The sequence below is a fragment of the Platichthys flesus genome, chromosome 22, assembly GCF_949316205.1.
Source record: "Platichthys flesus chromosome 22, fPlaFle2.1, whole genome shotgun sequence".
Lineage (NCBI taxonomy): Eukaryota > Metazoa > Chordata > Actinopteri > Pleuronectiformes > Pleuronectidae > Platichthys > Platichthys flesus.
In genome coordinates this window covers 4,138,905-4,164,756 of record NC_084966.1, presented here as the reverse complement: position 1 = coordinate 4,164,756, position 25,852 = coordinate 4,138,905, and the positions used below count along the sequence as shown (strand labels likewise).

At 41.6% G+C, this 25,852-nt stretch overlaps 2 protein-coding genes across 6 annotated transcripts; one reads left to right on the top strand and one right to left on the bottom strand.

The window, feature by feature from the left end:
• Positions 1-491: 491 nt before the first annotated feature.
• Positions 492-19,528, bottom strand: LOC133933648 (B- and T-lymphocyte attenuator-like). 4 transcript variants are annotated; one of them, XM_062380802.1, is made up of 6 exons: positions 19,151-19,528; positions 10,574-10,897; positions 2,724-2,756; positions 2,513-2,638; positions 2,403-2,437; positions 492-2,309 (listed from the first exon to the last, which is right to left on the bottom strand). In XM_062380802.1, exons 1-6 carry the CDS (start codon positions 19,284-19,286, stop codon positions 1,995-1,997), a joined length of 969 nt encoding a protein of 322 aa, XP_062236786.1. In that variant the 5' UTR covers positions 19,287-19,528; the 3' UTR covers positions 492-1,994. The 4 variants fall into 4 exon arrangements, with proteins under 4 accessions (XP_062236786.1, XP_062236790.1, XP_062236791.1 ...); XM_062380806.1 differs by having other exon boundaries at positions 2,513-2,617; XM_062380807.1 differs by lacking the exons at positions 10,574-10,897; positions 19,151-19,528 and adding exons at positions 3,201-3,524; positions 4,593-5,199 and having other exon boundaries at positions 2,513-2,617.
• A 361-nt stretch (positions 19,529-19,889) lies between these two features.
• On the top strand, positions 19,890-25,212 carry LOC133933647 (splicing factor U2AF 35 kDa subunit-like). Of its 2 annotated transcripts, none has more exons than XM_062380800.1 (8): positions 19,890-19,980; positions 20,833-20,920; positions 21,390-21,456; positions 23,529-23,578; positions 23,973-24,071; positions 24,236-24,369; positions 24,747-24,839; positions 24,923-25,212. In XM_062380800.1, exons 1-8 carry the CDS (start codon positions 19,937-19,939, stop codon positions 25,029-25,031), a joined length of 684 nt encoding a protein of 227 aa, XP_062236784.1. In that variant the 5' UTR covers positions 19,890-19,936; the 3' UTR covers positions 25,032-25,212. The 2 variants fall into 2 exon arrangements, with proteins under 2 accessions (XP_062236784.1, XP_062236785.1); XM_062380801.1 differs by lacking the exon at positions 19,890-19,980 and adding an exon at positions 22,283-22,348 and having other exon boundaries at positions 20,868-20,920.
• The last annotated feature ends 640 nt before the right edge of the window (positions 25,213-25,852 follow it).

The following is a 25,852-nucleotide window of genomic DNA, read 5'->3' as shown; positions in this document are numbered from 1 at the left end:
AAAAAAATTGAGACACACAATATCTTTAACAGCCGGAGGATGTCAGAGGTCGAGTCTGATTCTTTTTTCTAATTATACATCTTCAACTGTAACGTAACCTCCATCCCTTCCCTTCACAGGTTTGTGCATGTGGTTACGTGACTTGTGGTTTTATTTCTGCTTCCTGTTCGTCAGACGACCGGCTGTCTGCTCCCGAAAGCACCAAACACCGTGTCCAGAGAAGAAGAGCGGTAAAAACACACACGCACACACACACACACACACACACACACACACAAACACACACACGCACACAAACACACACACAAGCAATCATCTTTATAAGAGGAATTGGTACCTGATGTGTGAACATAAATTACATTCCTGAACAGGAAAGAAAACTATGAACCAGTAAATGTGTTGCATGCAAACACACAAACACGCACACACACACACACATCAAACAATAGCACTTTCTCATGTGATCAATTGCACACTTTGATTTACAGGAAGCCAAGTGTCAGATTCACCATCATTCATGACAGTGACCAGGCCTTTATGAAGAAGCTTAAATGAACACAGGACAAAGTACAATCCTTCAGGAGGCTATTGACTTATTTGACATATCAGAAAGAATGTGACATATCAGTGTTATGTTCCAGTCTTTGATAAATTCATAGTGTGTGTTGCAGTTCACTTTGTCAGGATCCTCACCTGCAAACGGAAAATGATCAAATATGATAACAGATCACAGAAGAAGTTGCATAGGGTTTTAACACTGTGGTCATCAAACTGAAGATGCTCTGTGCTGTAAAAACAAAAAAAGGAGCAGTTGTATTCTAGCTGGACTTTTAAAAAGGGAGGAAGGAAAAGCTGTTTTACTGTTTATGCACAGACACTGCACAGGCACACACAAACAGACACACACACACACACACTCACGCACACATCTTTTTCAACCTTGATAGATGTGAAACTTTTCGGTGAATTTTGAGTTCTGCTTCCTGTGAACAGTTTCAAAGAAAACTTCACATAAAAACAGCCGTGGACACACATTATATTATATGATTGCACAAAAACTTCAAATTATTATTACATTCTCTTATTTTGAAGTTACAGACAATCAACAAGTTTTTCCTGAAGGATTACAAAAGCTCATGTTTACATTCATACAGTCGACTTGACCCAGGATGAAAACTCATGGAAGCAAAACTGTTATCTCAGGTTGTGAAAGTGAAGTTTAAACAAACATCGCAAAGCAGGATCGCACACAAAACCACACCAGTTGTAGACAGTTTGCAACAGTGTGTAACAATCCGTTTAGGACTTCTCATCGTGTCTGTGACATTCAGCTCTCGGCCTCCGGCTCCGACTGAAGATTTTTAGGAAATGTTCTTTTTTATGGAATGTAAATATCTCAGAAAAGTGGCCTCTGTAGGTTCTGGGCAAAAGTAAGATGTTTCATCTGGAGGTTTAAGTCACAGGTTCAGTTCCTACTCGACCAGTTGCTGTTTCTCTTCTCCATTCTCTATTCTGTCAATAAAGGTAAAAATGCAACAAAGGGGAATAATAATAATTGCCACTCTAAAATGTATTATTTCTTTCCTCCACACTCGTTTAGTGAATCACAGAATCACTAATCATCAAACTTACATCAGTAAAATGCTCACAGGGAAATTCCACAACCTCTATTCTCAAGTTCCTCTGACTTTGAGTGATACTGAGATGTGAGATGTGGTCGGCAGGAAGAGAAACAACCAAATGCACTCGCTGACAGTTCCCTCAGTTCTGCTCTTGTGTTGTTCGCATTAGTTCATGATGAACAGACAACGATCCCAGAATAACAAACCTCATCTTGAGCAGAGAGAAGACCTGTGTATGTGCAGAGGAGGATACACAACATCCTGGACATGGAACAACATCCTTGTGTCCTTGCTGTCGTTGAAGCTCCAGTTTGAAACGTTCTGCTATCTTCTGCCAAATTCACTCTAGCACACATCAGGACTGACATCACGTCACCGGTGGTTGATGCGTGTTGACGCCACTCGAATAGCTGCGTATTCCGAACACTCCTCCGACCTCCGGGGCCGAGCGGCGGCCCCTGGTGGCAGCTGATGGTTGAGTGCTGCGTACACGACGCCACTCCCGTCCTCCGCCGCTCCCCTCGTTCTCTTGTTGTCTCCCTTCACCTGGCTGTAAACGAGAGGTCCTGGTGACGTCAACTCGTTGGGCGCAGATAAACGCGATGGGGGGGCAGAGGGGCTCGCTCTCGGCCCGGGCGGGGGGCCGCCACATGAGAGGGGCCTCTCGGCCATGTGGATCGTCGCGTACTGCACACACCCAAGAGAGAATATCACATTGCATAGTTTGAAGAACTTAAAATGGGATGAGGTGGATTTAAGTTTAAAATGAACTCCTCTTACCTGACATTCACCTTGTGTCCCTTTCTTTGATTTCCCTGCAGGGTTTTGACGAATGGTTATTTTTTTCCGACTCATTGATTTGTATAACATGGTGCCATTATTAAGCTTACCTTTGCAACATTGCATTGATCCGACAGTTATAACTATCACTACGGTGACGAATCCCACGATCCCAGCAGCACAGGACATGTACATCCACAAAGGTTCTAAGGCCTCTGGGTCAGAAGTTTTGGGAACTTTAAGTAACAGGAAGGAATTCATATCAACTACAGTGTTTCAGTGTTTGAACTGTTTCATGATTCAGAGAAAGTTCAGCCTTACTTGTGTTATTCTTCGTTGTATTTTGATCACCACCTACAAAACAACACAGCGCTATTGTGTTTATTATTATATGAATTTCATCAAAAAATTACATATTTTACATTCTGGGTCCAAACCTAGTAGTGCTCATGTTCTTTTATTATACAATAGCGGTTATTAGAAAAATAAGCTTCACGATATGTATAACTGAACATGTTTATAAATGTATTTATTTAATCTCCATTTACAAAATGCACAAATCACAATACTCAAATACCTTTCTCTCCAAATATATAACAGTAAAAAGTCTATATTATGAACCTTGATTTCATTTTATGTGGTGTGATCAAGAGAATTTCCCTTGCGTGGGATCAATAAAGTTCATCTTATCTTATCGTATCGTATTCTTATCTTTTTGTGTGGAGTTGTGTCCTAACTTATCTTTCCTTGTTTTTATCTTATCTTAAATTAAACACAGGTTTCTTAAGTCACACTCACCGTGGACAGAGACTCTGATGCCGTGACTCACATCATATTTCATTTGACACTGATACAGACCTGAGTCGTTGCTGAGTATTTTTTGGAAAATCAAAAGCGATGCCCACTCATGGTTCACCTCTTTCCACTCTGTTCTAATGTGACTGCTACTTCCGATACTGATTGGTTTATAAGTTCCATTCAGCTGCTTGAACCAGATCACTGTTGGTACTGACTTATTGCAGAGCTCTACTGGGCAGTTAATGATAAGTTCTCGTCCATGTGAGGTCTCGTAGGTTGTGTGCCGGCGTACTTTGAGATAAGGGATACACTCTGAGTCTTCACCTGCAGAAGAAAATAACAATACGAGCAGATTACAAATAAATAAATTATAGATTCTTACAGAACACATTTTATAACCAAGGGTCAATGACAGCTGCTATGTTTGTTATGTCCCTTGACAATGACATTTGAATTTCTGAAGAAAATTTGCTTTGGTTGAAGGAACTGAAAGTGAACATTATGTTTCATGAGGAACTTTATACCCACATAGATCAGTTTCACCCATAGACTGAGCAATTTGTATTTTATTTTATGCTGATATATTTTGTCAATTTCCGATATGAATAAACATATGAGAAGAAGAAATAATCACTTGCCCACAGTGGGTCACCATCAAATAATACACATCCTGCCCACAGACCACGATAAGAATCTTTATGCCCATCGACTGTGTATAAATACATGAATAAAACTCAATTAATTCACAAAGTCATCACTGGTTTTAAAAGAGGAAAATCATGCAGGTAGTACACGTTGCAAGAGGATAAAACTCTAAAAGTATTACTTCCCTTGTAATCAACACTTTGAACATGATGAGTTCCATTTGAAAATAACCTTATGGGCCTTGGTTTTGGAAATTTCTTTTCCTTTCTTAAAGTTGGAGAGAAAATCTCTAATTGTTTCCATCAAGCGCCCACACATGTAAAAACAACCTCCTGTTGAGACTGAAATGGAGGTTTTTTTGCCCCTGAAACTGTTTTTTGGGGATTTTTACATTTCTCAGTTCAACATACGATCGTTATAGAATTCCCCTATTTAAAAACAAAAGTTGTGCCTTTGATGCTTGAGGCAGAATCATGCTCCAAATTGTATCATAAACAAATCTACTCTGATTACTGATATCAGTTTGGACATTAACTCCAAAGATGGAGTTTGGCAAATAGATCAAACTTTGTTTTTCTAAGTTCACGACATTAAGAGAAATCTGGTCTCCGACCCTTTTGGAAAGGATTTGGATTACAAAGCTCTCCAGAGAGAATAAAACAAGCGGACTGTTTATAATCGAGAAGGAAGGAAAAGCAGCGCCAAAGAAATCCTGAGACAGCACGAGAAACACAAAAAATCACTTACTGTCAGTGGTTAAGGTGAGAACCAGCGCTGCCCAGAGGGACACGTGCAGGACGGTGCACCAGGGGTGAGGCCTCATGCTGGGAACTCTGGTGAAGCCGGCTGTCAGCTTCCAAATAAGCATCATTATAGAGAACTACATGCTATAACTCAAAATGCTGCTTCCTCTTTCTCTCTTGTGTCTTGTCCCTTGAAATGAGGGGCGGTGAACTACTGGAGGTGAGTCAAGGTCAGTGGGGGGGGTCTTGGTTCTGCATTTGACGCAGGTCCAACACGGTTCCCACGGATTCAGGCGCACTCTCCCCTTCTCATTTCTGACTATTGTTTCAGTCCTCGCAACTTTACGTCTTCGTCATTGTGGGAAGCGTTTTCAAGCTGACTCCCCCCCCTCTCCCTTCCTCTTACCTCCGTCGTGTGCATCTGCAAATGTGCCCGGCCCTGTGCACGGCTGTGTGGTTGCAGCAGAGGATGTACAGTGCACGGAGGAGGAGAGGGGGGATGCTGTGGCTTGATAGCTTTGATAGCTACTCTGTTGATGTTTGTGTGAATGGGTGTATTTGTGTGTGTATTTGTGTGTGTGGTTAATATCAGGCAACACCATCAGCCTGTGGACTACTTATCAACCAATGAATCTTTCAGGTTTCAAAAGACCGCTTCTGAAAAAAGGTTTGTGAATCTAAAATTGAATTCTAATGATGTCAGGGTTGAAGAGATGAAAACATATGTGACAAAAAGTCAGGACATCTGAACCTCTGCTGCTTTCACTACTCTGTTGAACTAAATAAATAAATACAGACAAGTTGAAGCACTGAACTCTGGGTAAACACTTGAATAACAGCACTGCATTCAAAATTGTTGAAAAATAAAAGCACATCAGCATCCGTCCATTTCAGTGTCCAACCTAAAACATTCATCCACATTCATCCCAATTCCTTATGTGCAATATGTATTGTTTTTACTACGTGTGCAATATCTATTTATTCTATTAGCGTTAGAATAATACTCCCTTCATATGCAATAATAATTTATTCTGTGTATTAATTGGCATCTGCAGGCTTGCTTCAACAAAATTATCTTGAACCTTGACAGGGGGTGACAATAATTTAAACTAACCCTAACATTTTATACACTTTTATTTCTATAATATTAATCATTTATCATAAATCATAAATCATTATACATATTGATGTGGAAAGCTAAATATTAAACGTATATCATTTGATACCACTTTGTATACGGTCTATATAGGAAAGATTTTTATATATTTTTCCTGAACAACAGCGCACTCATGTGGCCCTCAAGGGAAGTGCAATCCGAGTGTGCCATGCGGCGTCCTGTTTACGTCATGACGTACATCAGTATGTCAGCGACGAGAAAGACACAGAGAAAGACAAGTAAGTTTCATTGAGCGTTTAACGCACCAGTCTCCTTCGCAGTGAGTTTACCGTGACGTGAGTTAGCAGCGGCTTCTTCCGGTTCACTCATGGGCTCCGGTTGTTACCGCAGCGCCTCACACGAGCTAACATTAGCAGCAGGAGGCTAATGCCGAGCTAACGCTTTGACTGAAGCTCATGAACAAACCTCAGCTCACGTGCGGCCACTAGGTGGTGCTGGTTTTCCAGACAGATGTTTAACAACACCTCTGTTTACCCACTTGTCCAGTTCAAAATGACTCCCATGGAAAATGTGTATTACAATAAGCACCAGCTCCTCCTTCCTCCTCCGCTGTGTAGATGCCGTGTGTCAGACTCTAACCTCAGGAGCAGCAACCACAGATTATGGAATTATGCTTCTCCAGTGTCTGCTGTGAACATCGAGTCCAGTGTAGTAGAGCTGAAGCAGAACTCGTTGTAGACGTACTGTAGGTGTGTAATGGAGTGAGAGGGTTTCCTGTTTAATGTAGGGATCGCCTGGATTCTGCTCCTGATAAAAGTGTTTTATTTGACTCAGTGATGTAATAATGAATTAACTGCCATCTGTTTTCAACTGAAAGGAAAGTTCCATCTTAAAATCTTTTGTTATTATAATTTTACCCCTTCACGATTTTCATTGTTAATATAAGTCTTCAAATAGAGCGTTCACTTCTATTCAGCTTTAAATTACTCTTCAACCAGCTTTGATCATTCACCACTAAGTCTGAACGAAATTGTTATATCGTACATGATTTAAAAAACTTCTGTAACTATCTGAGTCTGACCAGAACTTGACAGGCATCGTTTTTTGTCTGTCCTTATCCAGAAGCAGTTAATGTAAGCTGCACTGAGTTTATGTCACATGTTCCTGACACGCGTGGTTACTGCTTGTTTCCCCCGATTACAGACATGAGTAGTGTAAAAAAAAAAAAGAGATCTGCCCAGACAACTGATCTGAATCATCATCTGTTAGATATTTTTTTGTTTTTCATCTACTTAATAAAACCTTTGGTCAACTGTTGCTGTTGAAAACACTCAAACAAGCATGTTTGGCCAGTAGGTGCTGATAAAGTCAATATCAACAATCTCTCAAATCCCAGAGGAGAACATTGCGAGGATGCTCAGTGGACTTATTATCCTGTTGAACAGTGTGTAGCCGCTATTGATGTTTCTGGTGCTTAGTCATAACATAAAGCAACAGTAGGCATAAGATTAGATAATCCTCTGTCATCCCCTCAACGGGGAAAGATGCTTCATGCAAAGTAACTTGTGGCACCTTTGTTTCCCAAAAGCTGTGTTTACATGTAAACAATGACCTGTGTGCGGGAAAATCTTAGTTCTATCCACTTAAAATACAGTTTTCATGTGGACAAGATCCTCAATTTAACGAAATATCCGCTTGAGTGTGGACATGGGTTGAGAGGGGTCAGTTGTAGGTTTGCTTTGGTGAAGTAGCTCAAGTTAACACAAGAGAGAGAGAGAGACATGCATCCAGTAATATGCAGAATTACCTCTTGATAAATGTGACCTGGAAACATGGCTCAGAGTGTAACTACAGTAGCACGAACGTTCATGCTATGTTGTTACAGTTTTTTTTAATACTTTATTTACAATTTTCAGATACATAACAAAGTGTTGACAAGACATAAAACAAATTCACAAACAAAAACAAAACATAGGGTAAAAACAAACACCAAAAACAAACAACAAAATAAAAACAAGCTGCCAGACAGATTACTCAATTACATATATGGTCTTTCGGGAATGTTCTCACAATAGCCCTATCTAAAAGATAGGACCAGGTAAAACGAATAAGTGAACAGAGCAATATACTATATCGTAGCCAGGTAGGTCAGAGTTGTTGTGGAGTTAAAGATATATTGCACTTGGCCAAAGCAGGTCCCCATGTTCTCTCAAACCTTTTCTGTGTGCTGCCTTTGTGGTGTCGCAGTTTTCCCATTTGAATAACAGAGAACATCTCGTTAAGCCAGTGTGTGAAGCAGGGTGGAGAAGTAGACTTCCAAGTCAGAAGAATAAGTTTCTTAGCGACCACCATCCCGAGATGAAGAGCAGTTTGTGTGTCACAAGGAAGCGATCTGGCCAAGGATGGCCAGATCGCAGCTTGGCTGATGACTCTTGAATATGCTGTTGAGAGCCACTGGAAAATTTTACTCCAAAAATTATACAGGTTAGGGCAAAACCAAAAAAGGTGCGCCAGTGAACCTTCTGTTGTTACAGTTTTGTCGTTTTCTGGATTCAAGGTGGAAGGGGGATGATCTTGGACGACTTCCTTTCCACCTGTGTCTCTGCTCCAAAGTCATTTTTACCACCTCATCAATGTTTTTGTCATATTAAGCGTGTTTGAGATGTGTAAATCCAGGATGAGCATGTTTTTCAATATTAAAATGCTAAATCTAGCGTCATATTCAATAAAAAAATAAATTGCTAAACTAGCTTCTTAGTACCAGAGCTTATTTTATCATTGCTGCTTGTTTGTTGATACCGCTCAATTTGCACTGTAAACATTAAAGGTGATATTTTAAATCAATAATTGCTACATTAATAGATTTTGTTGTTTCCATTTGCTTATTAAATTATGTAGAGTTGAGACAATTTTTTGTAAAACACAATTTCTTAAACAGCTGGGTGATGTCTGAGCTTGAGCTTGATTATATTTTCTATTTTAACATCATCAACTGGAAAATAACCTCCATCCCCATGTACATCCCCTCATCGGTTTGTAAATGTGGTTACCTGTCGTGTGGTTTTATTTCTGCTTCCTGTTCATCAGTCGACCGGCTGTTCAAACACCGTGTCCAGAGAAGAAGAGCTTCAGCTCATTGTTTTGGAAATTTATCATGAGATTTGAAATAATGAGTTTCTTAGACCGGAGTTTTCTTTGCATTTTAATTATTAGCCCTGCAGAGGATTACACAGCCAGCAACATGGCTCAGAGTGCAACCACGAGTAGTTAAAAAGGAAGGTTTTTTATACAACGTGATGAACAGGAAAGAAGACAGAAGGCAGACAGGAAATTCTACTTTGAGGTTGCTTCTGGTAAGTTCACAGAAACCACTGTGGTCATCAAACTGAAGATGCTTTGTGCTGTTAGATCAAAAAAAGGTGCAGTTGTATTTAAGCTGGACTTTTAAAAAGGGAGGAAGAAAAAGCTGTTTTACTGTTTATGCACAGACACACTCACTCACACCTTTTTTCAACGTTGATAGATGTGAAACTTTCCGGTGAATTTTGAGTTCTGCTTCCTTTGAACAGTTTCAAAGAAAACTTCACATAAAAATAGTCGTGGACACTCATTATGTTATCTGATTGCACAAAAACATCAAATTATTATTACATTCTCTTATTTTGAAGTTACAGACAAATTAGTTTTTCCTGAAGGATTACAAAAGCTCATGTTTACATTCATACAGTCGACTTGACACAGGATGAAAACTCATGGAAGCAAAACTCTTATCAGGTGTGATGGTTCAGTGCCGCGTACACAACGCCGCTCCCCTCCTCCGCCGCGCTCCTCTTTCTATTGCTCCACTTTGGTGACGTCAACTCGTCGGGTCGCAGGTCTTTAGGCGCAGTTAAAAGCGATGGGGGGGCAGAGGGGCTCGCCCTCGGCCCGGGGTGGGGGGGGCTCAATGTGTGAAGGGTCCCTCGACCATTTCGATTGTCGCATCCTGCACACACCAAAGAGAGAATATCACATTCCATAGTTTGAAGAACTTAAAATGGGATGAGGTGGATTTAAGTTTAAAATGAACTTGTCTTACCTGACATTCACCTTGTGTCCCTTTCTTGGATTTCCCTGCAAGGTTTTGACGAATTGGTTATTTTTCCAACTCATTGATTTGTAAAACATGGTGCTGTTATTATTAATTTTTTTTAAACAGCTTACCTTTGCACCATCGGATTGATCCGACAGTTATTACTATCGATACGGTGACGAATCCCAAAGTCCTAGCAGCAGAGGACATGTACATCCACAAAGGTTCTAAGGCCTCTGGGTCAGAAGTTTTGGGAACTTTAAAGAATAGGAAGGAATTCATATCAACTACAGTGTTTCAGTGTTTGAACTGTTTCATGATTCAGAGAAAGTTCAGCCTTACTTGTGTTATTCTCCGTTTTATGTTGATCACCACCTACAAAACAACACAGCGCTATTGTGTTTATTATTATATGAAATTAATCTCATACATATTTTACATTCTGGCTCAAACACAGTGCTGCTCTTGTCCTTTTATTATACAATAGCGGTTATTTGAAAAATAAGCTTCACAATATGTATAACTGTCTCTGCATGTGTATATATTTATTTATTTCAATATCTCCATTTACAAAAAGCACAAAAACACGATGCTCAAATACCTTTCTCTCTAAATAACATGTCCATCTGCAGTGAAATGTCTATATTATGAACATTGATTTCATTTTGTGTGGCGTGATCAAGAGAATTTCCCCGGGGTGGAATCAATAAAGTTATTTTTGTGTCCAAACTTATCTTTCTTTGTTTTTATCTTATCTTATCTTAATGTGAACACAGGTTTCTTAAGTCACACTCACCGTGGACAGAGACTCTGATGTTGTGACTCACATCATGTTCCATTTGACACCGATACAGACCTGAGTCGTTGCTGAGTATTTTTGGGAAAATCAAAAGCGATGCCCACTCATGGTTCAGCCCTTTCCACTCTGTTCTAATGTGACTGCTACTTCCGACACTGATTGGTTTAGAAGTTCCATTCAGCTTCTTGAACCAGGTCACTGTTGGTACTGACTTATTGCAGAACTCTACTGGGCAGTTAATGACAAGTTCTCGTCCAGGTGAGGTCTCGTAGGTTGTGTGGCGGCGTACTTTGAGATAAGGGGTACACTCTGAGTCTTCACCTGCAGAAGAAAATAACAATACGGGCAGATTACAAATAAATTAATTATTGATTCTTACAGAACACATTTTATAACGAAGGGTCAATGACAGTTGCTATGTTTGTTATGTCCCTTGACAATGTCATTTGAATTTGTGGAGAAAATTTGCCTTGGTTGAAGGAACTGAAAAGTAAACTTATTTTATGCCCATAGACTGTTTATGAATACATGAATAAAACTAAATTAATTCACAAAGTCATCACTGTTTTTAAAAGAGGAAAATCATGCAGGTAGTACACGTTGCAAGAGGATGAGTTAAGAATCAAAAAGTATGACCTCCCTTGTAATGAAAACTTTGAACATGATGAGTTCCATTTGAAAATAACCTTATGGGCCTTGCTTTTGGAAATTTATTTTCTTAAAGTTTGATAGAAAATCTCTAATTGTTTCCATCAAGCGCCCACACAGGTAAAAACAACCTCCTGTTGAGACAGAAGTGGAGGTTATTTTTGTCCCTGAAACAGTTTTTTTTGGATTTTTACATTTCTCAGTTCAACATACGATCATTATAGAATTCCCCTATTTAAAAACAAAAGTTGTGTCTTTGACGCTTGAGGCAGAATTATGCTCTAAATCAGGGGTCTCAAACTCGCGGCCCGTGGGCCAATTGCGGCCCTCGGGACGATATTTTGTGGCCCCCACCTTAATATGAAAGTTTAATGTTAGTGCGGCCCTCGAGTTTAATATTGTAGCAACCCCGCTGATAGCTTCTGTGTGGGACAATGTTATGATGTTCTGGTTTCCTACTGTGTGCCTGTCCAGTGAATGCAGCATGCATGTGAGTGACATTGGGGGCGGGGTCGTGTGTGTGTGTGTGTGAGAGTGAATGCCGAATTAAGCCTGAAACATGCTTCTGCGACTGCGTCTGCGTCTTTTCACGCCGCTGTGGCGCAAGACTCGTTTTCATTCATGCTTCCCCAACCGTTGCGCGTCTTACAAAGCAATTCCGCACCAGAACACTAGGCGGAGTAATGCTTTTTGTCGAGACGACCTTAGAGACGCCTTCTTTCTTCTTCGTCGATTGTTTATTTACATAGCCACTGCGGCTCCTCGCAGCCTTTTTCTGGCGGACAAATCCGCCAGTCAGTGACAGGTTATACAAGTGATCATACTATCGGATATCTTCTGCCAAGTGCTCTTCTATTTGGTCCATATTCGTTCTTCTAAATCTTCCGTGATTTCTGCCGGTATTATGGGACATGAAACCGGAAATGCAGCTCCAGAAGGGATGTAGAGCAGACCAATCACAGCCTTGCGGGCCGAATGAGCTTGCGGAGCTTTGCCGTAAATTTTAGAAAAGGGGGTCGACACCCGTCAGCACGTAAGGAGGGATACATAAGCACGTAAGGGACCCGGAAGGGCTCTTGCGCTTACGGGCCCGTGAAAACGCAGAAGCATGTTTCAGGCTTTATAGTCGGGTTGCACGCATGCACGCAAAACACGCAACACGCCCCTTTCGTACCCTCTGCGGGCTTGCGTGTGTCCGCCAATTTTTCTAACTACACGACAAAGCGACGCGAGCCTCACGCAGTCCGCAAGGCTTGTGATTAGTCTGCTTACTACATCCCGTCCGGAGCCTAGTTTCCGGTTTCATGCCCCACAATACGCGGAAATCACGGAAGATTTAGAAGAACGAATATGGACCAAATAGAAGAGCGCTTGGCAGAAGAGATCCGAAAGTATGACCACTTGTATAACCCATCACTGACTGGCCGATTTGTCCGCCAGAAATAGGCTATGAGGAGCCGGAGTGGCGATGTAAATAAACAGTCGACGAAGAAGAAAGAAGGCGTCTCGACAAAAAGCATTACTCCGCCTAGTGTTCTGGCGCGGGATTGCTTTGTAAGACGCGCAACGGTTGGGGAAGCATGAATGAAAACGAGTCTTGCGCCACAGCGGCGTGAAAAGACGCAGACGCAGTCGCAGAAGCATGTTTCAGGCTTCATTTAGGCTCTACTGCAGTGATGTATCAGTCTTTGTGTCAGTGATTAATAAAGTGGCATCTTGAGCAAAGGCAACTTCTGTGTCCGGGGGAGAAAACGAACGGAACACACACACACACACACACACACAATTTGTTAAATTGAAGGCAAATTCAAGAAACACCACGGCTCCTTTACGCACACGCTGCGCTGTGAGGTTTTTTGGAGCTCCTTTACGCAGTCGGATTATTCTAAACTGCAGAAGTTTATAACACGTCATTGAGCTAATATCTACATTTTACAGTCTGGGCTGTTTTACATTATTATTTACACCTGATATGTGTGGATACATTTTAAATATTTTAATTCCCTCATCCTCTGGTGGTGACATTTACGCACCGAGCCACAGATTGTACAAGACTGTGCATAATTATTTTGGTTCATCTTAGAAGTCTGCCTTTGTTATTATTTTATGAAATTGTGATGCTGTTGTTAAGAAAGCTTTATATATAACTTATTAGATTCTCTTGTTATTGCGTGGCCACAAATTAGTAATTTATCCAACGATGTCAACAGGGGCTCCGTAATTTGCTAGTGATTACATAATAATGTTATATTTTATTTTTTAATTATTTCTTTAAAAAGCTTTTTTAATATTCATATTAATATAATTAATTTTTTTTCGATACGAGAGGTACCGGATCTGGCAGCAAGAAGTAGGCAAGAGAAAGCATGTTCAGAAGAACCCATTGAAGTTAAATAACTGTTAATAAGGACATTTGAGAAGTTTGGATTTCTACGTGATGCGGCCCAGCCTCACCCAGATACTGCCTCCAGTGGACCCCAGGTAATTTGAGTTTGAGACCCCCGATCTACATGTTATGAACAAATCTACTCTGATTACTGATATCAGCTGGACTTTAACTCCAAAGATGGAGTTTGGCAAATATATCAAACTTTGTTTTTCTAAGTTAATGACCTTAAGAGTAATCTGGTCTCCGAACCTTTTGGAAAGGATTTGGATTACAAAGCTCTCCAGACAGAATAAAACAAGCAGACTGTTTATAATTGAGAAGGAAGGAAAAGCAGCGCCACAGATATCCTGAGACAGCGAGAGAAACACAAAAAATCACTTACTGTCAGTGTTTAGGGTTACAACCAGCGCTGCCCAGAGGGACACGTGCAGGACGGTGCACCAGGGGTGAGGCCTCATGCTGGGAACTCTGGTGAAGCCTCCAGTCAGCTTCCAAATAAGTATCATTATATAGAACTACATGCTATAACTGCAAATGCTGCTTCCTCTTTCTCTCTTGTGTCTTGCCCCTTGAAATGAGGGGCGGTGAAGTACTGGAGGTGAGTCAAGGTCAGTGGGGGGGGTCTTGGTTCTGCATTTGACGCAGGTCCAACAAGGTTCCCACGGATTAAGGCGCACTCTCCCCTTCTCATTTCTGACTATTGTTTCAGTCCTCGCAACTTTACGTCTTCGTCATTGTAGAAGCGTTTTTTGTTTGCGAGTGAGTGTATTGTGTGTGTATTTGTGTGTGTGGTTAATATCAGGCAACACCATCAACCTGTGGACTACTCATCAACCAATGAAATCTTTCTTATTTCAAAATACCGCTTCTGAAAAAGGTTTGTGAATCTAATAATGAATTCTAATGATGTCAGGGTTAAAGAGCTGTAAACAAGTCAGTGCATCTGAACCTCTGCTGCTTTCACTATTTTGTTTTACTAAAGAAACAAATGCAGACAAGGTGAAGCACTGAACTCTGGGTAAACACTTGAATAACAGCACTGCATTCAAAATTGTTGAAAAATAAAAGCACATCAGCTTCCGTCCACTTCAGTGTCCAACCTAAAACATTCATCCACATTCATCCCTACTCCTTATGAGCAAAATGTATTGTTTTTACTACGTGTTCAATATCTATTTATTCTATTAGCGTTAGAATAATACTCCCTTCATATGCAATATTATTTTATTCTGTGAATTAATTGGCATCTGCAGGCTTGCTTCAACAAAGATATCTTGAATCTTGAATCTTTAGTACATAACAGGGGGATGAAAATAAGTAAAACTAACACTAAAATGTTATATTCTATTATTTATGTTATCTTAATCATTTATCATTATACATTTTGATGTGGAAAGCTAAATAATAAACGTATATCATTTGATAGAACTTTGCTTTAAACGGTCTATATAGGAAACATTTTTGCCCTGTTTACGTCATGACGTACATCACTACGTCAAGAAAGACACAGAGAAAGACAAGTAAGTTTTATTGACCGTTTAACGCACCAGTCTCCTTCGCGGTGAGTTTAATGTGAAGTGAGTCAGCAGCGGCTTCTTCCGGTTCACTCACGGGCTCCGGTTGTTACCGCAGCAGCTCACACGAGCTAACATTAGACGCCAAGTTAACCCATTGGCTGAAAAGCTGACGTCATTTTTACCCCCTCATCAATGTTTTTGTCATATAAAGCGTGTTTGTTGACACCCCTCAATTTGCACTGTAAACATTAAAGGTGATATTTTAAATCAATAATTGCTACATTAATAGATTTTGTTATTTCCATTGACTTATTAAATTATGTAGAGTTGAGACTATTTTTTTAAAACACAATTTCTTAAACAGCTGGGCGACATCTGAGCTTGAGCTTGATTATATTTTCTAATTTTACATCTTCTACTGGAAAATAACCTCCATCCCTCCCCCTCATCGGTTTGTAAATGTGGTTACCTGTCGTGTGGTTTTATTTCTGCTTCCTGTTCATCAGTCGACCGGCTGTCCAAACACCGTGTCCAGAGAAGAAGAGCTTCAGCTCATTGTTTTGGAAATTTATCATGAGATTTTAAATAATGAGTTTCTTAGACTTGAGTTTTCTTTGCATTTTAATTATTAGCTCTGCAGAGGATTACACAGCCAGCATCATGGCTCAGAGTGCAACCAAGAGTAGTTAAAAAGGAAGGTTTTTTATACAATGTGATGAACAGGAAAGAAGACAGAAGGCAGACAGGAAATGTTCTTTGAGGTTGCTTCTGGTAAGTTCACAGAAACCACTGTGGTCATCAAACTGAAGATGCTTTGTGCTGTTAGATCAAAAAAAGGTGCAGTTGTATTTAAGCTGGACTTTTGAAAAGGGAGGAAGGGAGGAAGTTACAGACAAACAACAAGTTTTTCCTGAAGGATTACAAAAGCTCATGTTTACATTCATACAGTCGACATGATACAGGATGAAAACTCATGGAAGCAAGACTGTTATCAGGTGTGGTGTCACGCCCAAGAGTCATCTCAAGTCGTGAAAGTGAAGTCACACTTTTTAAACAAACATCGCAAACTAGGATCGCACACAAAACCACACTAGTTGTAGACAGTTTGCAAACAGTGTGTAACAATCCATTTAGTTTGGCAGAACACGCTTTAGCTCTTCAGACTCTGAGGACTTCTCATCGTGTCTGTGACATTCAGCTCTCGGCCTCCAGCTCCGATTGAAGATGTTAAAAATTCACTCAATCACTCATCAGGACTGACATAACCCTGCACCAACTGCGGTTGTTGCGTGTTTACGCCACTCGAAAAGCTCCTCCAACCTCCGGGGCCAACCGGCAACCACCGGTGGCTGCTGATGGTTGTGTGGCACTTTGGTGACGTCAACACGTCGGGTCGCGGTTCTTTGGGCGCAGATAGACGCGGGGCAGAGGGGGTCGCTCTAGTCCCGGGCTGGGGGGCCGCCACGTTTGAAGGGTCCCTCGACCATTTCGATTGTCGCGTCCTGCACACATCCAAGAGAGAATATCACATTGCACTGTTTGAAGAACTTAAAATGGGATGAGGTGGATTTAAGTTTGAAATGTACACGTCTTACCTGACATTCACCTTGTGTCCCTTTCTTTGATTTCCCTGCAAGGTTTTGACGAATTGGTTATTTTTCTGACTCATTGATTTGTATTGCATGGTGGCGTTATTATAATTTTTTTTTAAACAGCTTACCTTTGCACCATCGGATTGATACGACAGTTATTACTATCGATACGATGACGAATCCCAAGGTCCTAGCAGCAGAGGACATGTACATCCACAAAGGTTTTAGGGCCTCTGGGCTACACGTTTTGGGAACTTTAAAGAATAGGAAGGAATTCATATTAACTACAGTGTTTCAGTGTTTGAACTGTTTCATGATTCAGAGAAAGTTCAGCCTTACTTGTGTTATTCTTCATTGTATGTTCACCACCACCTACAAAACAACACAGCCCTAACGTGTTCATTATTATATGGATTTAATATCATATATATTTTACATTCTGGGTCCAAACACCGTGCTATTATTGGAAAAATAAGCTTAAAAACATTGTTGGGACAGCGTTTCTGTGAAACCAAATCACAGGCCTCCTTTTCAGTCTACATGTTAGTCAAAGCCTGAAAACAGCAGGTTTCTTGTTCTTGAGAAAGCCAAGGAACTCAGTCTCCCAGGGTGCAACAGGTTCCATTTTTCTGGAAAAAGCCAGAGCACAGGGAACTCACTCTCTACACTCTCTCACTCTCTACACCTCCAATAGGAGTTGACCCTTGTGGAAAACCAAGGGTCAACTCCTATTGGTCACTCTGGCCCTATGACCTGTGTGGTTACCGGGCCAATATTAGTCAAGGTCTGCCCCAATTCTTTCTCTTTCCAACAACCTTCCAAGGAGGCAGGCGGCCAGCTCTCTTCATCTGCATCGCCGAGGGGGAGCCTGGCTTACAGCACATCTTCTCTTTCCATCTACGATTGGGGCGCAAAGGTGCTGCTCCCAGCTCATCTTCTCAAGTTAACCGCCTCTCAAACCAAACTACCGGACTCCTAGCAGCGACTCGATGTCCTGCAGGTAAGATTCAACAAGCAACTGAGCCCCACAGCTCGACAGAACCGCGAATGCAGAACCTTATGACCAACGAGAAAGCTTCACAGAACTGCAAACTGAACTACAACCTCCGTTTCCCTTTTCCTCGGGTCGGTAACATAATCTGGGCTTAATAATGATACTAGGCTGAGCATGACTGTTATTCGATTCTGTGTGATGTCTATGAGTCTGATACGTGTGTGACATTTTGGGTTATAAGTTATTTCGAAAGTAAGGTTAGTCTATAATGCTCTTCATGGCCTTTCTTTGCATTTCATTCTACCCTTTCTTAATTCACACTCACCGTGGACAGAGACGTTGATGAAGTGACCCATAACGTTTGCCATTTCACACCAATACAGACCTGAGTCGTTGCTGAGTATTTTTGGGAAAATCAAAAACGATATCCACTCATGGTCCAGCCCTTTCCACTCTAATGTGACTGCTGCTGCTAACACTGATTGGTTTAGAAGTGTCATTCAGCAGCTTGAACCAGGTCACTGTTGGTACGGATTTATTGCAGAACTCTACTGGGCAGTTAATGACCAGTTCTGATCCAGGTGAGGTCTCATAGGTTGTGTGGCGGCGTACTTTGATATACAGGGTACATTCTGAGTCTTCACCTGCAGAAGAAAAATGACAACACGAGCAGATTACAAATATATAAAATGATGGGTTCTTACAGAACATATTTTATAACGAAGGGTCAATGACAGCTGCTATGTTTTGTTATGTCACTTGACAATCACATTTGAATTTGTGGAGAAAATTTGCCGTGGTTGAAGGAACTGAAAGTGAACTCCATGTTTCATGAAGAACTTTATACCCACATAGATCAGTTTCACCCATAGACTGAGCAATTTTTATTTTATTTTATGATGGTATATTTTGTCAATTTCCGATATGAATAAATTTATGAGAAGAAGAAATAATCACTTGCCCACAGTGAGTCATCATAAAAAAAAAACATCCTGCCCACTTCTCATAATAATAATCTTTATGCCCATTGACTGTGTATAAATACATAAAACTAAATTAATTCACATAGTCATCACTGTATTTAAAAGATGAAAATAATGCATGTAGTTCTCATTGCAAGAGGATGATTTAAAACTCGAAAAAGTATTACCTCCCTTGTAATCAACACTTTGAAAATGATGAGTTCCATCTGAATATAACATTAGGTGCCTTACTTTGTTTTTCCAATATCTGAATACAGTGTGGACTTCGCGGTACCTCTAAGTTCACGACCTTAAGAGAAATCTGGCCTCCGAGCCTTTTGGAAAGGCTTCGGTTTACAAAGCTCCAAACCCAGACAGAATAACACAAGCGGAATGTTAGTATTCGAGAAGGAAGGAAAAGCAGCGTCACCGAAATCCTGAGACAGCACGAGAAACACAAAAAATCACTTACTGTCAGGGTCTAAGGTGAGAACCAGCACTGCCCCGTGGGACACATGCAGGACGGTGCACCAGGGATGAGGCCTCATGCTGGGAACTCTGTCGAGGCCTGCTGTCAGCTTCCAAATAAGCTCCTCCAAGTGCAACATTATATTAACATTATATAGAACTACATGCTATAACTGCAAAGGCTGCTTGCTCTTTGTCTCTTTTGCTTGCCCCTTGCAATGAGGGGCGGTGAAAGCACTGAAAGTGAGTCAAGGTGAGTGGGTGGTCTTGGCTTTGCATTTGCCGCAGGTCCAACATGGTTCCCACGAACTCAAGCGCACTCTCCCCTTCACGCTTTCTCATTTCTTACTATTGTTTCAGTCCTCGCACCTTTACATCTCAGTCATTGTTGGAAGCGTTTTCAAGCTGACTGCCCCCCCCCCCCCCCCCCCCTTCCACTTACCTCTGTCGTGTGCATCTGCAAATATGCCCGGCCCTGTGCATGGCTGTGTGAGTGTAGTTGTGTGTGTGGTTACTATCAGGCAACACCATCAGTCTGTGGACTACTTATCAACCAATGAATCTTTCATTATACATTTATACATTTTGAGGTGGATAGATAAATAAATAAATGTATAAATCTGTTTCTATCATTTGAAGTAGACTTACGGTCTATGTTGGAAACATTTTTACATATTTTTCCTGAACAACAGCGCACACATGTGGCGCTCAGGGGAAGTGCAAGCCGAAAACGAATGCGACGCCCTGTTTACGTCATGACGTACATCACTACGTCCACGACGAGCCGAAAATGGCGGAGTACCTGGCGTCCATTTTCGGCACAGAGAAAGACAAGTAAGTTTTACTGCGCGTTTAACGCACCAGTCTCCTTCGCGGTGAGTTAACCGTGAAGTGAGATAGCAGCTGCTCCTTCCGGTTCACTCACGGGCTCCGGTTGTTACCGCTGCGCCTCACACGAGCTAACATTAGCAGCAGGAAGCTAACGCCGAGCTAACGCATTGAATGAAACTCATGAACAAACCTCAGCTCACGTGCGGCCACTGACTGCTGCTGGTTTCCAGACAGATGTGTAACAACACAAACTCCTCCCCGTTTTGTTGGCGATCACGTGAATACGAGGTTTTTAGAAACGCACAGGGAGCGAGAGGCTTTTTAATAAATGATGTTGTTAGCATAGCATAGCTGCTGCTTCTCTCAGGCTGCTGGGAGCTTCCTACTCGTTTCAGAGGGTGAAACTTTCCCCAAGTTACGAACCCATCCTGGGGTGTGTGGTCCTTGTGCTTCGATAACAACAGTGCGGTGGATAGTTTGAAGAGTGTGTGTGTTTGTGGTGGGCTCACATGCTGCCCCTGAACCCTCAGTTTTAACGGCTCAGTGTATCATCAAATAACACTAGTGATGTTTTCACTGGTGGGTTTCATCTAAATTTTAAGAGTTGTTGTTTTATTTACCCTGGCATGAGCCCTATATGTTTAAATACTTTATATTAACATCAGGAGAGGGTCCTCTCTACGGAGGCCGCCATGTTTTGTTTTGTACAGTAGCCCAGACTGGACAAACTGTGCCCCCTTTGAGTTTTTATGACAGCTGAAGGCTACAGTTTCTCCATATTTGGAGAACATGAAACTTCACCAAGTTCTTCACATTGAGCCTTTAAAAGTTAATAACCATTCTCTCTCTTTCCAGGGTCAACTGTTCCTTCTATTTTAAGATCGGGGCTTGCAGACATGGAGACCGCTGCTCGAGGCTGCACAACAAGCCGACCTTCAGCCAGGTGAGGATCCCATCGAGGTTTCCCCCCTAGAACAAAAGGCTTCACTCTGCAAGATTGACATCTCACTGCTAATTACAACCGCACCCCTAGCTTATACATCCGCCAAGTCCCACATTTCACACACCCATAGATATCAGTCCCCTTCATGTGCCTGATTCATTTGATCTACATCCATGAGTTTGTCCCTGAGAAATCGGTGTGAAAGGCACCTTATCTCACAATCCTCAACAAAGGGGAAAAAAAGCTACTGCTGGACCCCCACCGACATGTCACTGGTGCTTCCCTGACCCACACCTCATCCTCCCACTAGGTTTTGAGTAAAAGTCATCCATTCTTGGCAATGAAGGCTCTTGTGCCTGCATGCCTGTCAGAATGTAAACAAGCTAAGCTAGAAGTTGGTGTAAACAGAAATGGCACAAAACCATCAATCAATCTGGTTTGACCACTGTTTCCTTTTTTTTCTCTGCAGACCATCTTGATTCAGAACATCTACCGAAATCCCCAGAACAGCGCCCAGACGGCAGATTCCTCCCGCTGTAAGTTGAAAACAAATTGCCGGTTTCTTTAAGTAGAGTTCACGTCACCCAGTTGGGACGTCACAATCTCTCCACAGTTCAAATCATTCATCTGTTATCACGTTCTGCTGATAGACCCTTTTCACAGCAGCCAGTTTGACATGATATAGTAGGTAAACACGGGTGTTACTTCCATTAAGGGTTTGTATACAAACACAACAGAACCTTTCATAACCTTTCATAATGTGATTAGTTACACCTCTGTTTACCTACTATTCCAGGTCAAAATGGCTGCCATGAAAAATATCTGTTATAATAAGCACCAAATCCTCCTGCTTCCTCCGCTGTGTAGATGTGTGTCAGAGTCACAAGCGCTAATCAAACCTCAGGAGCAGAACCCACAGATTATGGAATTATAGTGTAGTAGAGCTGAAGTAGAACTACTTGTTTTACTTATATTCTTTAGTTTTTTTCATTTTATCTTTCACGTAAAGTTTTCTGTATCTATCTGAGTCAGACCCGAACTTGACTGGCATTGTTTTTGACCGTCCTCCTCCAGAAGCAGCTGAGTTTATGTTACATTAAAAACCAAAATCAGCCCAGACAACTGATCTAAATCTTCACGTGTAAGATATTTCTTGTTTTTCATTTCCATGATAAAACCTTTGGTCAACTGCTGCTGTGGAAATTCTCAGGTATCCTGTGAACGCAGCTTTGTCAATCACATAAGTAGCTGGAGCGCGGCGCCGTTTCCTGACAGCAAAAATATCTAATCACATATTCTTTCCTCCCCAGCTCTATGTTTGGTTGGATTCCATATCACAGAAGTTTACGTTTTGTATTTCAGACCATTTCCCTCTTGAACATTTACCTTCATAACCTTCAAAACTCAAGTCTGCTGCTGGTTTGCACTGTAAGTTCTCCCTTCATTTGCAGGACCCTCCAGCTCTGACCACTTGATGCACTGTGTCACAGAAACCTGGTTCAGTGTAGGAATATGTCCTCTGGAGACGTCTAATGCGTCACATGACTTCCCGCAGATAGAATAGCGGGCCTCATGCTGTTTTGCATGTTTTCCTGTCAAATGCACCCGAGGCTCTGCGGTTCACAGGACAGTTTCTGTTTCAGAGCCGATGGTACAGATGTGATAGACTGTCAGCTATTATTAACTCAATGTTCCTGTGATGCTTCCTTTGCACTCAGCAGTTTCATATTGACTACATCTGTGTGATGGAACAGTTGGGTGGTATTACATCATGGCCCCTCTGTACATGGTTTCACATTTAATACATTGGCAGATGTCATTTAAAAGTAAAACTCCCAATCCAGGAGGAAACTAAGGCCTTGCTACACTCCTGCCGTAATTGTTTTTGAACAAATATTTTCCCATTGACTTTACAAAAAATCTCTGTCCTTACAATAACACAAAAACGCTCTGACAAGTATGTTTGGCCAATAGGTGGCGATAAAGTCTATATGAACGATCTCTCAAATAACAGAGGAGAACCTTGTAAGGATGCTCAGTGGACTTATTATCCTGTTGAACAGTGTGTAGCCGCTATTGATGTTTCTGGTGCTTAGTCATAACCCAAAGCAACAGTTGGCATAAGATTAGATAATCCTGTGTCAGTCCCTCAACAGGGAAATATGCTACATGCAAAGTAAGGTGTGATGCCATTGTTTCCCAAACGCTGTGTTTTTCATGTAAACAATGACCAGTGTGTAGGAAAATTGTAGTTTTATTGACTTAAAATGCAGTTTTTGTGTGGACAAGAGGCTCAATTTAACAAAATATCCGCTTCAGTGTGGACAGGGGCTGAGAGGGGTTCACTGTAGGTTTGTTTCTGTGAAGTTGGTCAAGTAACCATAAAAGAGGAAGAGAGAGAGAGAGACATGCATCCAGTAATATGCGAAATTACCTCTTTGATGTTTGTGACCTGGAAACATGGCTCAGAGTGTAACGACAGTAGCACGGAGCATAATGCTGTGTTGTTACAGTCAGTTTTGCCCGTTAACATATCCTGAAGTACATTTAAACATTTTCTCCACACACTTGTAGCTTTGCCTTGACCGTGACTTGTTGACGTCCGCAGGTGCCGTCAGTGACGTGGAAATGCAGGAGCACTATGACGAGTTCTTTGAGGTGAGTGACCTTTTGTGCTTGTTGCTTGTCTCCATTCCACACGTTGCAGGACACAACCTGGCCACGGTGTTATCTGCCTCTTGTGACACTTTGCCGCTGATAGGTGCAACATGACTTGCCAAAATGTGGCCAGTTTTGTGCTGATGCAGGATTCCTTTATTTGGTCTGAAGCAAATATTTACACAGCCGGGCTGGAAGTACTTTACCTCATGGAAAATTACTGACACAAAAAGAATGGATAAATTGATTTTGATTGTGGTAATATTTTAAAATAAATGATTTAAATTTGAATCCACAGGGTTTACCCACCAGTAGATTGGTTTTAGTGGTCGACTGGCTTCACTGATTTTCTTGTTGGTGTTGATTATTTATCTCTTTTTTTTTTCCGAAACAGGAGGTGTTCGCAGAGATGGAGGAGAAGTACGGAGAGGTGGAGGAGATGAACGTGTGCGATAACTTGGGCGACCACCTCGTCGGGAACGTCTACGTTAAGGTCGGTGATGGATCTAAATTTACTTACGAGAGGAGGAACTAGTATGTCGATGTTTTTAAAACACTTCCAACTTAGAACTGTTTGATTTGTGCTCCAGATACAATACCATAAAGTCAGTTAACTGTCCCCAGTTATTGCCTAAGTCCACCATCCTCTGCTTGTAGTTTCGTCGTGAGGAGGATGCAGAGAAAGCCGTCATGGACCTGAACAACCGCTGGTTCAACGCTCAACCCATCCACGCAGAGCTCTCCCCAGTCACGGACTTCAGGGAAGCCTGCTGCCGCCAGTATGAAATGGGGTGAGTGACGTATATTTCTATATAAGGTTTATCCGAGAAGCAAATTTATATTAGAGAGCTTGTGTGTTGCTGCAGGGTAAAGTCAGAAAAACCAAGATAAAGCTCCACTGTTTATCCTGTAACTAATGCTGGATTACAAACCAGTTGAATCAGGGAGTTGGCCTGAGGCTCCAGAATATCATGAATTCTGAAAGCTCCAGGTTTATTCTGCTTAATTGCAGAGGGCTCATGACATATGGATAAACACGGCCTGAAGCATAGTATCCACGGACATGAAAGGGGCAGGAAGCATTCAGCTTGTTTGTGTTCCTGTTTCACGGTGTCACTGGATTGAAGGCTAACAGGTTTTTTACTCGTGACTTCCTGCCTTCCTACAGAGAGTGCACCCGAGGCGGTTTCTGCAACTTCATGCACCTTAAACCTATATCCCGGGAACTTCGCAGGGACTTGTACGGCCGCCGGAAGAAAGGGTATGGGAATCCAGAAGGTGAAGGGTTTTCTATTTGAGGAAAGGTTTTAATTTGGAAGTTAATCCTTTCTTTTCTCCCTGCAGGAACCGCTCCGGCTCGCCCTCCCGGGAACGCCGCTCTCGCTCCAGGGATCGCCGGCGGGATCGTGAAAGGCGAAGGTCGAGGGATCGGGAGCGTTCCGGAAGGTTCTAAAGGAATCCGAGACCGTCCCAATGTTCCCACAGCACATCCCACCCTCTCCACCCCAGCCGTGATGACAAAGTTATTTTCTTTTTGTGAATCGTATGAAGGTTTTTCTTGTTTCTTTTATTCCCTTTTTTAAAGACGAGCTTGTGTCGCTTTCTCAATAAAACATATTTGTAACTCAGAAGAACATGACATTATTTATTGTGTAGGGATTTTCTGGGATGCGACGGCAATACATGCTTTCCTTTATCAATTAATTTGCCATGAAGACACATGTTAAAACCAATGGTGACAGATTAATTACATCAGGTAACAGTTAATTTGATAATTACAAACGATAATTGGATTAAACGATCTCCACCAACAGCCAATGATAAAGTTTCCTGGTTGGGCATAAGTAGTTCTCTTATACCGGCTAACAAACAAACAAACAAACAAACAAACAAACAGACGAAAACAACTAAAATGTTAATGGAACATTTCTATTCAGGGTCCAAACAAGGCCAGCGAATCAAACTGATCTATGACAGGGAACGTTATCAATTATTCTAATAGGTGTTCCAAAATGCATAGATCCTCATCAGGGAGCGTGGCAGCTGCATTAACACAGGAAATGACTTCTCACTAAACTTGTAGGAAAAAGGCAACAAAAGAAATTAATATTTAAAATGAACTCAAGCTAATTTGTGATCATTATGCTGCTTTTTAATTGTGTGAACCACAGACACGTAAACAAGTGATAACGTGGGTTCTCATGCGGCGCGTGTTCGCTCGGTCAATAAACAAAAAAGTAAACATGTGTCGCGCGCCCACTTTTTCCCACATGC

Excerpts from the sequence above, each read along its gene's own strand:
- LOC133933648 (XM_062380802.1), bottom strand. The coding sequence starts at position 19,286 with ATGTTGCACTTGGAGGAGCTTATTTGGAAGCTGACAGCAGGCCTCGAC. Across the intron at positions 2,757-10,573 it reads CATCAGAGTCTCTGTCCACG|GTGGTGATCAAAATACAACG; the intron begins GTGAGTGTGACT and ends GTTGTTTTGTAG. Across the intron at positions 2,438-2,512 it reads ATCAATGCAATGTTGCAAAG|GGAAATCAAAGAAAGGGACA; the intron begins GTAAGCTTAATA and ends AAAACCCTGCAG.
- LOC133933647 (XM_062380800.1), top strand. The coding sequence starts at position 19,937 with ATGGCGGAGTACCTGGCGTCCATTTTCGGCACAGAGAAAGACAA. Across the intron at positions 21,457-23,528 it reads GACGGCAGATTCCTCCCGCT|GTGCCGTCAGTGACGTGGAA; the intron begins GTAAGTTGAAAA and ends TGACGTCCGCAG. Across the intron at positions 23,579-23,972 it reads ACTATGACGAGTTCTTTGAG|GAGGTGTTCGCAGAGATGGA; the intron begins GTGAGTGACCTT and ends TTTCCGAAACAG.